General features: G+C 39.5%; 1 protein-coding gene across 1 annotated transcript in view; it reads right to left on the bottom strand.

Annotated features, from left to right (window-relative positions):
• Positions 1-16,222, bottom strand: part of LOC139479285 (uncharacterized) — a 142,091-nt gene that overhangs the window by 115,740 nt on the left and 10,129 nt on the right. Inside the window, exons 3-7 of the mRNA XM_071262151.1 lie at positions 7,848-8,124; positions 7,109-7,217; positions 4,973-5,167; positions 3,814-3,960; positions 687-830 (exon numbers count right to left, since the gene is read on the bottom strand). Of these exons, the coding sequence (XP_071118252.1) occupies positions 687-830; positions 3,814-3,960; positions 4,973-5,167; positions 7,109-7,217; positions 7,848-8,124 (872 nt within the window). The remainder of the gene's footprint in view (positions 1-686; positions 831-3,813; positions 3,961-4,972; positions 5,168-7,108; positions 7,218-7,847; positions 8,125-16,222) is intronic.

The raw sequence follows: 16,222 nt of genomic DNA, 5'->3' as shown, positions 1-16,222 counted from the left end.
CGACATAATGCTGTCGAGCTTGGAGAGAAGTTGGGACATCCATATATCCCATGATGTGAACTGGTACTTCAATGTGGTGATTAGAAGACGCTTATGTCAGAGTAGGTAATGTCCTTCTGTGATGCTTAATGTCCATAAAGAAACATACAGGGCACAGGAGAATTAGTGAGTTATCTCAGGAGATAATGTCTTGTTGTGAGGCTATATGTCCTTGAAGAAACAAACAGCACAGGAGAATTAGTGAGTTATCTCAGGAGATAATGTCTTGTGAGGCTCAAAGTCCTTAAAGAAATGTACAGAACACAGGAGAAATAGTGAGTTATCTCTGGAGATAATGTCTTGTTGTGAGGCCCAATGTCTTTGAAGAAAACATACAGAGATCTAGTTTGATTATGGACCAAAAGAAAACATCTGCATGATAAGCTGAAACATGACTTCAGATGTAAATAATAAAAAAAATCTCATTAGTGAGTTATGTCAGAATAGAGGAACTGAAGGATGTCTTTTGTTCAAAGATGCTGATATCCACACAGAATTAGAATTAACCAAGAGAAAAGACAATTTGAGTCCTCTTCTGAGACATGATAATATTATGAGTATCAAGATACACACTGTTCCAGAAAATCTGAATGTTATTTGAGAAACAGATACTCAAGATGGTGAGTCTGTCGAGTGAGCTTCAGTACCTTCTGGACACGTGAGACATCCAGTGTTGCCACCAGGGTTATAGGTCCCTGCTGCACACTGGGAGGGGGCGGAGTTACGATCCAGACAATCGTAGCCTGGGTCACATGATGTGCAGGTGCTTGCGCCAGCTAGACTGTATGTACCTGGCAGACATGACGAGGTTATTAAGTCAATCATTGTTTACCAGTAGGTACCTGGGACACATGACAAGGTTATTAAGTCAATCATTGTTTACCAGTAGGTACCTGGCACACATGACAAGGTTATTAAGTCAATCATTGTTTACCTGCAGGTACCTGGCACACATGATGAGGTTATTAAGTCAATCATTGTTTACTTGCAGGTACATGGCACACATGATGAGGTTATTAAGTCAATCATTGTTTACCTGCAGGTACCTGGCACATATGATGAGGTTATTAAGTCATCATTGTTTACCTGCAGGTACCTGGCACACATGATGAGGTTATTAAGTCAATCATTGTTTACCAGTAGGTACCTGGCACACATGATGAGGTTATTAAGTCATTCATCGTTTACCAGTAGGTACCTGGCACACATAGTCAATCATTGTTTACCAGTAGGTACCTGGGACACATGACAAGGTTATTAAGTCAATCATTGTTTACCAGTAGGTACCTGGCACACATGACAAGGTTATTAAGTCAATCATTGTTTACCTGCAGGTACCTGGCACACATGATGAGGTTATTAAGTCAATCATTGTTTACTTGCAGGTACATGGCACACATGATGAGGTTATTAGGTCAATCATTGTTTACCTGCAGGTACCTGGCACACATGATGAGGTTATTAAGTCAATCATTGTTTACTTGCAGGTACCTGGCACACATGATGAGGTTATTAAGTCAATCATTGTTTACTTGCAGGTACCTGGCACACATGATGAGGTTATTAAGTCAATCATTGTTTACCTGCAGGTACCTGGCACACAAGAGGTTATTAAGTCAATCATTGTTTACCTGCAGGTACCTGGCACACATGATGAGGTTATTAAGTCAATCATTTTTTACCTGCAGGTACCTGGCACACATGATGAGGTTATTAAGTCAATCATTGTTTAACTGTAGGTACCTGGCACGCATGACAAAGTCCTCAATTCAATCATTGTTTAACTGTAGGTACCTCTATTATGCTTGTATACAGATGTACATATGTAATCAGTATTTTAAGCTCTTCTTTGTTTTTTACACTTTCACACAATATTTGCAACCATCTTCATTCTTTTAATGATAAAAGGAAAACTTCAAACATTTTCACCATTATCTCAAACAACTATTTCCTCCATTAACCAAGATTATTGTATTTTTCAATATTTTACAGTTTCATTAAAAAACAAAAGTATATATTGAAAAGGCATAAAAATGTTATGCAAATAAAAACAAACATAATCTTCAAAGAACATGAAAAAAGTGTAGGTAAAACAAAATGTAAAACAAACTTAACCAATAAAACTAGCCATGACCAAAGCCTACAATGTAAAGTATGGGTTATGAAGCCTTTCAAATATTGCTAAATGTAAGACGCACACAATAGCAACACCAAAACAGGCATAAAAATGTTAGAAAACAAAAAAACAAAAACATGTCAGCCATAAAAATCACGGTATTCTTAAAAGCAGACAAGTATTTCCGGTAAACAAGGGGATACAATGGAACACAAAATTATCAAAATGGTTATAAATATTAAACAATGAAACAACAGTGTTATGGAGTACATGTGTAGGTTGTCAAGTGCTACCTTCCCCACACGGCAGGCACCCAGTGTTCCCGCCAGGGTTGTAGGTTCCTATCCCACACTGAGTCGGGGCGGAGCTGCGACTGACACAGTCATAGCCCGGGTCACATGACATGCAACTATCGGCCCCAGCAAGACTGTAGGTCCCTATAGTGCCAGAGTGTGTAAGTGAGTCAACCAACTACAAATATGAGGATTGTTTAGGCTGCTTAACAATATTCAGCAAAGGCATGTGGGGTACCCCCAAACTGGGCTTGTTCCCATGTTGGGAATCAAATCTGGTCATGACAAGCAACCGCTATAACCTTTAGGCTACCCAACCACCCCTGATTCCCATATCAGGCACCACCTAAGGGTATTGGAGACTTATTATTCTGTTCTAGGAAATATATGCAAGGGTCCTTAGCTACAACTGATAATATTTAGGTTCTTCATTGTATAGAAACATGGCATTAGAGAACCTATTGTTTGCCATGCACAAGTCTCAAACTACTCATATCATTCACTAGATCTTATATATTTAAAAAAATTAACAAACAAACATGACTTTCCAAACTTATATTAAATGAATACAACAAGATTTATCACCACTGCTTGTACGAAAAGGTGAATTATACAAATGAAAATCTTTATTCTAACCAAAAACAACAATCAGTGATCTCTCAGTATTGTTTCACAATCATAATTATGTGATGGTGTGACCCGCAAGTTTGTTTTCATTCATTTGTAGAATTAATCTGGAAGCTGATAATTCGTCTTCTTTTTTGGATATCACCTACATTGAATTAGAGGCAAAAAAATATGCAAACTAAATAACGATAAAAATAAAAGTCCCTATTGACACAACATTACTATTACACAGTTTGGGCATATTTTCCTGACAGTATGTGCAATAGATTCATATTGATGTGATATTTATTTTCTGTGCGCAGAGGGTTTTTTGGTGTATAACACATCCAATCAGCAACATGACTTATAAAACATTCAAATCCTTAACAATAGGCAGTTACTGTTACCAGAATTTCATTTTTTGCATGCAATGGGCATTTATTTTATCGTTGATGTATTCCAACTGCTTTTTGGAATCAAATGTTTATTTTTGGTGTATTATTTTATTGTGCATTTTGTTTTATAAGTGACTGATCTAATCTAATCCTTATAACAATGACACCATTCTTGCAATCTACCCTCCATTGTGAATTACCTCTTATGAACTGAAGATGAAGTAGGGAACTTGTTTACCCATGGATTCCTACAGGCGCCAAAGTCCAACAAAAGACATGCTGCTATCTATCACAAAGACATGCTGCTCTGAGTAAGGCATGCGCCACATTCCCCAAATCTCCCGATGTGTATCACACTATGTACCTTCACTACAAGCCAGACATCCATCATTCCCTCCTGGGTTGTATGTTCCGGCAGCGCACGATGACGGTGCAACGTTCCTCTTGTCACAGTCATCCCCCGCAACACATGCCGTACAAGACGATGATCCTGCAGAGCTGCTGTATTTACCTAAATAACCAATCAGTGCTTGCCTTAAATTCAAAACTCATATCAACTTCTTATACATGTACATTAGGATCCTTTTGGTATTAGCAATGGCTGTCTATTTGTAATACTGGAGCAAGCACACAAGCTCCACTAATTCATAAGCCAACCCACTGTACAAAATTAGTTTTAACACAAACAAATTAAGCTAATAATTCTATCACATTCAACTACTACAAAACATGGTGAGCTCAATTTTCCAAATTAACAAATATATCTAATTTTTAGAAGAATTTGGCTCAACAAACCCAACAAACAGCGCAAACCACTCAACCATGACAATGTAATCAACTTTGACAATAACATTAATAAACCCAGAACTGCTTCAACAATGAATGCCACAACCAAACCACTGACACATATATATAAAAAAACACCTCTTTCAGCTAACAGAATTTCTCTCTATCCAAACAAAAGTCCAGATAATCAGGTACCCATTTCACAAAACCATTGCAGAGCAAAGACTATTGTAGTGTATTTACTTTCAAGGAAGCTGGGTTTCAGCCATTATTTGACAGCCTTTTACTGACTGGTTTTTCGTTTTCGAACATTGCACACCATGGGTGTTCCAAACACTATACAGTTGTAAACATGAATAAATAACGAGTGATGCTTGCTTTTGTGATACTAGTGCAAGTCAGAGCAAAGATTGCACATATAACTTGAAGGATTAAGGAGTGCTCATTGTAATGTAGAAATCCAAATAAAGCGTGTGTTGAACCAGCGCTCAGAAATGTGTGGAGGAATTTCCGAACAGACAGTAGCCCAGTCTCTGAACATACTCACTGCATCACTGATGAGAAAGTGTGTCAGTGTTCCTTTAACAAAGACTTATGACTGTCCTTGTACTACGATCACTTTGTGAAACCAAGCCCCGAATATACCATCACCTTCCATGACTTCCAAACAGGTTCGAGTCATACATATTCTGCTGTAGTAACCTGGTTGTCTGTATGATCACAGGACAGTAACTTACCTGTTGGACAAGCAGTGCAGGCGGTGGACTTGGCTGGAGCGTACTGCCCGGCTGGACACTGAGTAGCCTTTGTTGTATCGGAGCATTCACTTCCTGCTGGGCAGTCCTGACAGGAAGTCTGACCAGTGCTTGTCTGGTACTCTCCCGATGGGCAGGTGATGGGTGCAGAAAGTTTCGCACTAGGACATTTGCTCCCTAAAAAGAAAGAACAAGTGATTTTGATTGGCTGTTGATTTCAACCTGACAAGTGCACTAAATTCTGTGCTAAATTAGTGAAAATGTCAGCAATGATCAGTTCCATTCAGAACAAATGCTGCCAGTGTAAATGTATCATGGAAATATGATCCAGAAAAACATTTCCATGGGAATAATTATCCTTGAGAAAAATAGTACAATTTCACTATAGGAACAGATGCTCTTTGGCAAAAAAACACATGGAGGATAGTGATGTTATACCCACAACAAAGCTTTGGTGGCCGTTGGGTCCAGAAGATTTATCATAATAGAGTGGAGATACTACACAAAACAAGTTAAGAACACCCAATCTTTTTATAATGTATCATGGTTGCTGGGTATTGTCATAGACACCCATCCAAATGTGGGTGTTCTTAGCTTGTTTTGTGTAGTACATATAATACACTGGATAAAGAAGGATATGGTCAGGATGAAATGAGTTTAATTATCCATATGATTCAAAATAGGAAACATAATAAAAATACCCATGAAGCAAATTATAACATATTTATGGAATAGCATAACTGATAATGATGTCAACCTGTCACTGTTAGTTATGTTTGTTCCTTTACAGTTCTTTGAATAGAAGACACTACGTTTTGACACCACACACAACTTTAAAATGTGGATGATAAAGAAATTATTACGTTCTCGGGTGAATCATTCCGATATGTTTTTGCACTTTATCAGGAAATGACAAATCTTGCACAGTTTCCATCAAATCAGTATGACGTACACATAACGTCTGTTAATACCGTAGGTGACAATACTGATAACATATCACGGTTGCTGATGGAGCAGAAGGACAAGTCAACACAGGACAGTGTCAATATTCGTCAGAATTTTTCCTGGAAGTCACCTAACTTATCAATACTTGGGATGTCATTGTAGTACATTTGTCATGCGGGCGCCTAGAAAATTGATCTTGCAAAAAAAGAGAACTTGTCTTTAGAAAACATATCCCTGTAGTCAATGACAAACTAGACAAGATATCTGAATCCAGAGCAGGGAGGACCAATGTGTCCATATACCCCTTGTACTGTATTTGAAGGGTTTAACCCACCTGTCAATGATTAAAAATAAATTACATAGCAAATATCTATTATTGATTAATACACCCAACACTCCATCAAAATTGCAAGGTCTGTTCTTAACTTGGGCCCATAATCCTAGTTGTGCATTTAGATTAGCAAGCCTAACTTGCTCCACTGCACGTATCTTGAGTGAGTCAGAGTGCTTTAAGCTTTGATGTTAGTGAGTGAGTGAGTGAGTGAGTGAGTGAGTGAGTGAGTGAGTGAGTGGGGCTTAACGCCGCTTTTAACAGTATTCCAGTTATATCGCGGCGTGTCAGCTTAATGTGGGAGGAAAGAACGAAGTGATGCAGGTCTCAGACGTTTACCACTTCTGTGAAACCCACGAGCACGGGTATGGTGCTGATAAACCTAGAAACATAATAGGGGCGAACCAGGATTCGAACCCACAATCATAGGTTTCTGGCATGCCCAAGGGACGCAACTCTGCACAGCGAATCGCGGCGCCTCAGACGACTGGGCCACCCGTGCCCCAGAGTGAGTGAGGTGAGGTGAGGTGACATGACATGGGGTTTAACGTCAAGTCCAAGATTACTGCACTAATATAGCAACGTGCATGCTTGTACTAGTCCGGACTGATGCCGATTTATAGTGCTAGCTCACTGAGATACCATGCTGCAGTTTAACATGAATACCCCACTCTGTATACTGACTCAAAGCCGACCAGTCCTTGTTTTAGCCCCTAAATGTGGAGCGGAGTGGAGTGGAGTGGAGTGGAGTGGAGTGGAGTGGAGTGGAGTGGAGTGGAGCGGAGCGGAGTGGAGTGAGCTGTTTTGACCAATATTCCAGTTATATCCAGGCATGTTCATACCTTTAGGACAAGTCTTGCAGGATGTATCGGAGGCCCCTCTGTAGTTTCCTGGCGTGCAGTCTTGACATGATGTCTTGGCACTGTCGGGTTCAGTCCCCACTGCACAGCTCTACAACATTCCAGGAACACAGGGACTTGAGCCCATGACACAGGTCAAGCTTTACATGTCATACTTTCTACACCTCAAACACATATACTGGGTACAGAATATCACTTTATAGAACATGTGCTTCATTTTTTATTATACTTATAGTTATAGTTATATTTTAAGACTTTTTCTTCTGAACCTCCATCAACAGGTCAGAGGTTGAAATAAAATTAAAATCTAAATTTTAAAGAAAACAATGGGAAAATACAAAAAGCAATTCTTGAATATTCAAAGGGTTCCTCTCCTTTTTGACCACATAGTCTTATATTTATCATTACTGAAATAAGTTAACAGACTTTGTCTGCAGATAAATGACTTGAACTTCATTGCTGAACTGTGAAACTTTGGTCAATGAGTGAGTGAGTGAGTATGGTTTTACGCCGCTTTTTTTAGCAATATTCCAGCAATATCACGGCGGGGGACACCAGAAATGGGCTTCACACATCGTACCCATGTCGGGAATCGAACCCGGGTCTTCGGCAAGACGAGCCAACGCTTTAACCACTAGGCTACCCGACCGCCCCACTTTGGTCAATGGATCCATACAAGTAATCATGGTAATCAACAAACATGACCTAACTTCATACTCACCTGTGGCGGCCCTGTGACTGTCGGGCAGATGCTTCCAGTGGGGCAGGCTGTGCAAGTAGCATCACCTTCAAGGGCATACTCCCCGGAGGGACAGTCACCGGAGATGGAGCCACCACTGCAGGTCTTGCCGGCTGGACACGGCGTGCATGCCGACGCCCCAACTCCACTGATTTCTCCAGAAGCACAGTTCTGACAGTTGGAGGCAGTTGTGGCTCCTGTCGTAGCCCGGTATTTGCCGGCTCCGCAGGCCACCTTGTAGGCAGTGCCTCCGGTACAGCTGTGAGAGACAGGGAGAAGTGTACACTGACATCATGCAATGTATAGAGATCATTGTGAAGCATATGGAGTTGATTAGTGAGTGATTACGCTGCTTTTAGAAATATTCCTGGATTATCATGGTAGGGGACACCAGAAATGAGCTTCACAGTCGGGACACTGTACCCATTTCGGGAATTGAACCTGGGTCTTTGGCTTTTACCACTAGGCTACCTGAATGGCCCCAAAGTTTATGAGTAAAACCAGGGCTGGAAAAATCCTTCTGGTAACATGACTCAATAACTTAAGATCTTATATATGTAGATGACAAAAGGGTTGATATATACCATACCATTGTTTTAATGTGATCTATGTTCATGATGTTTAGAATAAAATTTAGAACTACTTTTTGTCATAAAAACTATTGTTATTTGACTTTCTACAAATATCCTTTGCCCTACCAAAAGACTTGTTTATAATCTGTTAAACAATTAAAAGCACATATCCCCCTGTGTCTAATTCATCAAATAAAGAGTGGATTGACAAAAATACATTAATCTAAACTATTTTTTATCTTATTTTCCTATAGTGCTGAAATCAAATTGCTGAATCAAAACTATTGCCTAACAGCTACTGACATACAAACAGTAGCTACTGAGATACAAACAGCAGCTACTGACAGATAAACAGTAGCTACTGACATACAAACAGTAGCTACTGACATACAAACAGTAGTTAATGACTTACAAACAGCGGCTACTGACAAACAGTAGCTGACATAGAAACAGCAGCTATTGACATACAAACATTAGCTTCTGACATACAGTAGCTACTGACAGATTAACAGTAGCTACTGACATACAAACAAAAGCTCCTGACATACAAACAAAAGCTCCTGACATACAAAAAGAAGCTCCTGACATACAAACATCAGCTACTGACATACAAACAGTAGCTACTGATACAAACAGCTACTGACATAAACAGTGGCTACTGACATAAACAGTGGCTACTGACATACAAACAGTAGCTACTGACACACACACTGTAGATACTGACACACAAACAGTAGCTACTATCATACAAACAGATGCTAAGAGTACATGTATTTAGTAAAACCGAAAGACCATCAATAAGATTTCGGTGAGAACCAAGAAGACAGAGAGAAACTACAAATTATCTGTCAGACTTACATTAGATTACTACTTGTGTGATATTTAAACCTTTGACAACATACATCTTTCATTTGTTGGTAACAGATAATCTGTACTTCTTAGTTATTCAATATATTCTTCATTGACATTTTAAGACAGGGGGATCAGTTATCTCAAACCTTTAAATGTTAAATGTTGTAACTTTGAGAAATGAGGACACTCAAGATAACGAGTCATGAACATTACATAACAAGGTGGTCGGGACCGGAGAATAGGTTTGAGATATCGCTACGTAACGAGGCTCAACGGTATCTATAGTTCGTGACAAGAAGGTTGATATACAGAGACCACAATAATTATAGTTCAGTAAAAAAATTCATGTAGAGAAAATAAAATTCCAGTTACTGAAGGACAATATGGATAATACTCAATAGCCTTCCTCAAGTAACTCAATCCCATTGGGCTTCCAACTGATATGTAATATAAGCTATCCACTACTCTAGCCTACGCACTCCCTTCTTCAGAACGCACTAAACAACTGGGTCTCTGCCAAATGGGAAGGGCAAAATACACTCACATAATATTCTCTCAATAATCTCTTCTTGGCCAGGTTTCACTTTCAATGCTTGAGTAGATCAGATGAACAAGATTTCTTGTTGGACAATATGGTTGACATTGTGTTACCTGGATGACTCGTCACCAAACAACCCCGAGATCGGGGAGGTCTCCGCTTATTGAAAGGAAACCTTAGAATGTAATGGAGAAAGCTGTGTTGGTAGAAGTGAAATGGCCATTGATGTCATGTTCATGTTGTGACCATGGTCTATTCAGTGTACATCTATACTTCATCAGATAGCATGTGTTATGAAGTATAAGTACATATACTTTCACCTATTGAAATTTTGTATCAGTCATTGGGTTTGGCTGATAAGAAATTACTGTTTTTCAGAACATGAAAGTGTATATTTCAAGTGTTCTACATTTGAAAAAAGTTGAACAGCGAGTAGCTCTGAGAAAAGCTTTCAATACATTCACAATGAAATATACTACTCAAAAGAAGTTAAAGAACACCTGATTCTCTCATAATGCAATAGTTAATCTGTCATTCCATTGCACGACAGATTAACAACAGTAATATGAAAGAATTAAGTGTTCTTTTCAGTAGTATATTTTTTAGACCTGGGCATTATCCAATCAAAGGATATTTTAAAAAGTTCTACAGGTCTAAAAAGCAAATGATAAACAAAATCAGTTTAATCTAAAAAGGCAAGAAAAAAGCCTTTTCAACCTGTGGAACTAATGTCGTATTAATTCATCAACAGACTCATGATATGTAGATAAAGAACGTGGTTCTGTGTGTACACCTGTCACAAAAATGAGATATTAAAGATTTAATTGATTGCCGAAATGTCCAGAAATCCATCAGTGAGTGTTGGAGTCAAGGTAAACACAGACAGCATAAGACGGAATAATCTCCGTGCTCTGGTCTGATGTGTACATAATGTTGTTAGGCTCACAACTTTACATAAAGGATCAACAATGTCTTAAAATCCAGGTTTCAGGTCAGTGAGTTGGGTTTAATGCTGCTTTGAACAGTATTTCAGTATATCATAGTGTGTCAGCCTATTCTGAAAGGAAAGCCCGAAAAGGTCTTGGTATTTAATACTTTGGTGACACCCACAAGTATGGGTAAGGTATCAAGGTTATAGCAATGTGTGTGCGTGTGTGTGTGTGTGGCTGCTTGTACAAGTCTGGCCTAATGCTGATTTTATAGTGGTTGCCCACTTAGCTACCATGCCGCAGTTTAACAGTATACTAACTCCGAGCCGACCAGTCCTTGTCTTAGCCCCTTAATGTCAAGCGATAGGCAAGGTAACAACAACCATCTTTTAATGTTTGGTACCACTAGACCATGGAGGCTGTCAAAACCTATAAGGATGAAGTGAGTCAGTGAGATGGGTTTGACGCCACTTTGACATATTGGAACAATATTTCAGTTTTATCACGGCGTGTCTGCTTGATGTGTGTTGAAAGACTGAAGTGATGCACTCAGATGAAACCCATGACAAACCAAGAATAATAGTCAGGGCGAGTATCGGATTTAAACCCTGCTTCATCATGTTCATTCTGACATAAGTTGGTTGGTTGTTGTTTAACACCACACTCAGCAATATTCCAGCTATATGACGGTGGTCTGTAAATAATTGAGTCTGGACCAGACAATCCAGTAAATTGACATCATGACATCATCACATTGATCCACGCAATTGGAACACAATGACATGCACCAACCAAGTTTTGACATAAGAATGGAAATGGTATAAATTACTAAACAATACAAATACAGTGTAATCTCATGGACTTCTCCAACTCAATATATCTTGGGAGATGATGTGACTTCATGATCAAATCTTAAACAGCACTTCTCTCAAACTGTGGATAACTAAATATATTTTGGGGGGTTCCCAGGACTGGGCAATGGTTGTGCTGAGTACCCAAATATGGGCAATGGTTGTGCTGAGTACCCAAATATGGGCAATGGTTGTGCTGAGTACCCAAATATGGGCAATGGTTGTGCTGAGTACCCAAATATGGGCTATGGTTGTGCTGAGTACCTAAAATAAGGGCAATGGTCTTGCTGAGTACCCAAATATGGGCAATGGTTGTGATGAGTACCCAAATATGGGCAATGGTTGTGCTGAGTACCCAAATTAGGGCAGTGTTTGTGATGAGTACCCAAGTATGGGCAATGGTTGTGATGAATACCAAAGTATGGGCAATGGTCATGATGAGTACCCAAATATTGGCATGGTTGTGCTGAGTACCAAAATATGGGCAGTGGTTGTGTTGAGTACCCAAATATGGGCAGTGGTTGTGTTGAGGACCCAAATATGGGCAGTGGTTGTGGTGAGTACCCAAATATGGGCAATGGTTGTGCTGAGTACCCAAATAAGGGCAATGGTTGTGCTGAGTACCCAAATATGGGCAATGGTTGTGCTGAGTACCCAAATATGGGCAATGGTTGTGCTGAGTACCCAAATATGGGCTATGGTTGTGCTGAGTACCTAAAATAAGGTCAATGGTCTTGCTGAGTACCCAAGTATGGGCAATGGTTGTGATGAATACCAAAGTATGGGCAATGGTCATGATGAGTACCCAAATATTGGCATGGTTGTGCTGAGTACCAAAATATGGGCAGTGGTTGTGTTGAGTACCCAAATATGGGCAGTGGTTGTGTTGAGGACCCAAATATGGGCAGTGGTTGTGGTGAGTACCCAAATATGGGCAATGGTTGTGCTGAGTACCCAAATAAGGGCAATGGTTGTGCTGAGTACCCAAATATGGGCAATGGTTGTGCTGAGTACCCAAATATGGGCAATGGTTGTGCTGAGTACCCAAATATGGGCTATGGTTGTGCTGAGTACCTAAAATAAGGTCAATGGTCTTGCTGAGTACCCAAATATGGGCAATGGTTTTGATGAGTACCCAAATATGGGCAATGGTTGTGCTGAGTACCCAAATTAGGGCAGTGTTTGTGATGAGTACCCAAGTATGGGCAATGGTTGTGTTGAGTACCCAAATATGGGCAGTGGTTGTGATGAATACCAAAGTATGGGCAATGGTCATGATGAGTACCCAAATATTGGCATGGTTGTGCTGAGTACCAAAATATGGGCAGTGGTTGTGTTGAGTACCCAAATATGGGCAGTGGTTGTGTTGAGGACCCAAATATGGGCAGTGGTTGTGGTGAGTACCCAAATATGGGCAATGGTTGTGATGAGTACCCAAATAAGGGCAATGGTTGTGCTGAGTACCCAAATATGGGCAATGGTTGTGCTGAGTACCCAAATATGGGCAATGGTTGTGCTGAGTACCCAAATATGGGCTATGGTTGTGCTGAGTACCTAAAATAAGGTCAATGGTCTTGCTGAGTACCCAAATATGGGCAATGGTTGTGATGAGTACCCAAATATGGGCAATGGTTGTGCTGAGTACCCAAATTAGGGCAGTGTTTGTGATGAGTACCCAAGTATGGGCAATGGTTGTGTTGAGTACCCAAATATGGGCAGTGGTTGTGGTGAGTACCCAAATATGGGCAATGGTTGTGCTGAGTACCCAAATAAGGGCAATGGTTGTGCTGAGTACCCAAATAAGGGCACTGGTTGTGCTGAGTACCCAAATAAGGGCAATGGTCGTGATGAATACCCAAATATGGGCAATGGTCATGATGAGTACCCAAGTATGGGCAATGGTCGGGATGATTACCCAAATCTGAAAATTGGGAATTTCTTAATGACACATTAGGTGATTCTTATTTCTGAATGCCCATTTCATTCATTCATGAGTGAGATGGATTTACAGTTTCTCAGTTGTACCCCAGTACGTCAGTTTAAAGACAGAAGTGTTGCATGATGTCCTTTCATCACTTAGGTACAACTGAGTATCACAAACTTGACCATTCTGGTTACAGCCCATGTGTTGTGTCCAGCCTAAAATGACTACAGTTTCAGGATTTCACTTTACTTATAGTCTTTAGGCATTAAGGGGGCGGTCAGGTAGCCTAGTGGTTAAAGCGGTCGCTCATCACATCAAAGACCCGGTATTCAATTCCTGACATGGGTACAATGTGTGAAGCCTATTTGTGGTGTCCCCCGCCGTAAGATTGCAGGAATATTGCTAAAAGCAATGTAAAACCACACTCACTCACTCTCTTTAGGTAATTACGAAGTTTGAAGAACATGAAGATATGAATATTTTATGGATACCAATTCACCTGATGAATGAGGGGCAAGAAGTAGCCCTGAAACGTTGTTACAAACAAAGAAGTGTCGTCCTAATCTAGCACATTTACTTTAGTCATCACTGTATGTTTACTCTGAACATTTCCGTTCAGGTCTTTATGGTAACAGCCAAGCTAATGGAACTCTCAAACAAATAGTCATAAAGAAACAAAACATAAATCAAAACCCCAGTATGTTCCACCAATAAAGCTTAACCTCGACAGTTACAGGTAACTGTTGTGTTGCATAAACATCAGTGCTCGTTACCTGCACTCAGGTAATCACTGACAAAACAACAACCTGTTTCTTACTACAGGTGGCGCCAGTTGAGGATGTGGCGCCATGCCAAGTTATACCCGAGAGAATCAGGTAACCAAAGGCTGTGCACAACAGTGAGAAATCCACACCTGTTAATATCATTTAATTACCTGTAAGAATGTGCTAAGTTGTATTGATTACAGGTAGATAGTAGTTTGGTCTGACATGGACAAAGACAATCTAATTGATGATGTCATGCATTGCACAATAAGGTTGAAAAAGTCATATTTCGTTTGTTTGTGCTTATGTCTCATTCCATGACAAAGTTGTTTTTCTGGACATTTTTTACAGCTACATTGAGATCTTTTGTCTTTAAGACTTTTCTGTTCTTAACATTTAGTCTTTACAAAGGAAACTGAACCTGTCCCCATCCGCATTTGTCTAATTGAGCGCCTAATGACATGGTGAAATTTAAAGGGTGATTTATTTGTGATTTATGTCAATTCATACGTAATTTCAGTTTTTCCTGTTTCAATCGAGATTGTGTTTAACAGGAAAAACGTTGTTGTCTGGCATGTCAACAGAGCAGCCAGCTAGTATTTTCTTACATTAACACTTAGAAAGTGTTGGGGCACATTCACCTGAGTCAAATTCAGAAAAGGGCAATAGATTTCTCAGATTTTTAGGTTGTTTTCTGCTGTTGATTATCTGAGTTGTATTAAGTAAAGCTTCCATTGTGTGACTTTGCTTTAGGATAGACAAAATCTGTGTTATAACAGAAAGAGCTTTTTGGTGATAAATGTATTGGGTCTCCTTGGCGAAAGTCTTTTTAACACTGAAGCCTTTTTAATGCTGTCTGTGACAAAACATTCTGGATAGTTTTGGAGAAGGAAAAAATGTTTAAGTTCTTCCAAATGTTCTTGCCTTTGGAAGTGATCTGACACAATCGAACACAGTCTTCTTTCCAGACAGTATGATGTGTTTCATTTTGTGTGGTCTGGATGACAGGATAAAAAAACAACTTCTTTTTGTAAGAAGGGTACATTTTGTTGGTAAACCTACCAAGTGACCCTATCAGCACTAGCGAATGATTAAGTGCTGTGGTAAATGCTGCTTTTCGAGATGTTTGTGTTGGTTCAATGTTGGAAGAAATATGGTCTTTGACATATACCACTTTGGTGGTAAACCTACAAGCATACTGATAAACCAAACACCATAACCTAAACGATCTGGAATCCAATCCATGGTCACAGGATCCTGGCAAGACTAAGGGACGTAAGTCTTGAATTGTTTGATAGGCATTACTTAGAAGTTGACGGACATAAGTCTGTTCAGAGAATTTCAGTGCCTAAGACATCTACCACACACCCTGACAGTAAATGTTAATTTGCTGGCCAGCGATATATATACTTCTCAAAAGAAGTTAAAGAACACCTAATTCTTTTCATATAACTTTAGTTAATGGTGGACAGTTTATATATATAGACTATACAGACTATAGACATATGACAAAAACCTAGGTGTTTATTAACTTGTCCATGATAGGTTAATTATATAGTTATATGAAAAAAAACTAGGTGTTCATTAACTTGGTAATGACAGGTTAATTATAGTTACATAAAAATCTTGGGTGTTCCATAACATCTTTTGAGTAGTATCTTACCTTGTTGGAAAACATTTTCTTCAAGCATGTTGTGCAATTAAATCCTACAACGGGTCAATACTAAACAAATCAATACAGGCTCAAGTGAACTTGCATTATTGACAGTATGTTATTGTTTAGTTTTTTAGGACTACAGTTAAATTTAACCAGGAAGTAATCACCACAAGATTAGTAGAAGGTAACCTGGACACCAACAATGGCACATATTTATGAATGCAAATGGAAGCCATGCTTGACTAGTGCTGAGATCATCAACGGGGCAAT

Source organism: Haliotis cracherodii, unplaced genomic scaffold (genome assembly GCF_022045235.1).
Source record: "Haliotis cracherodii isolate W230 unplaced genomic scaffold, xgHalCrac1.p SCAF_1, whole genome shotgun sequence".
Lineage (NCBI taxonomy): Eukaryota > Metazoa > Mollusca > Gastropoda > Lepetellida > Haliotidae > Haliotis > Haliotis cracherodii.
This window is presented reverse-complemented; position numbering and strand designations above follow the sequence as displayed.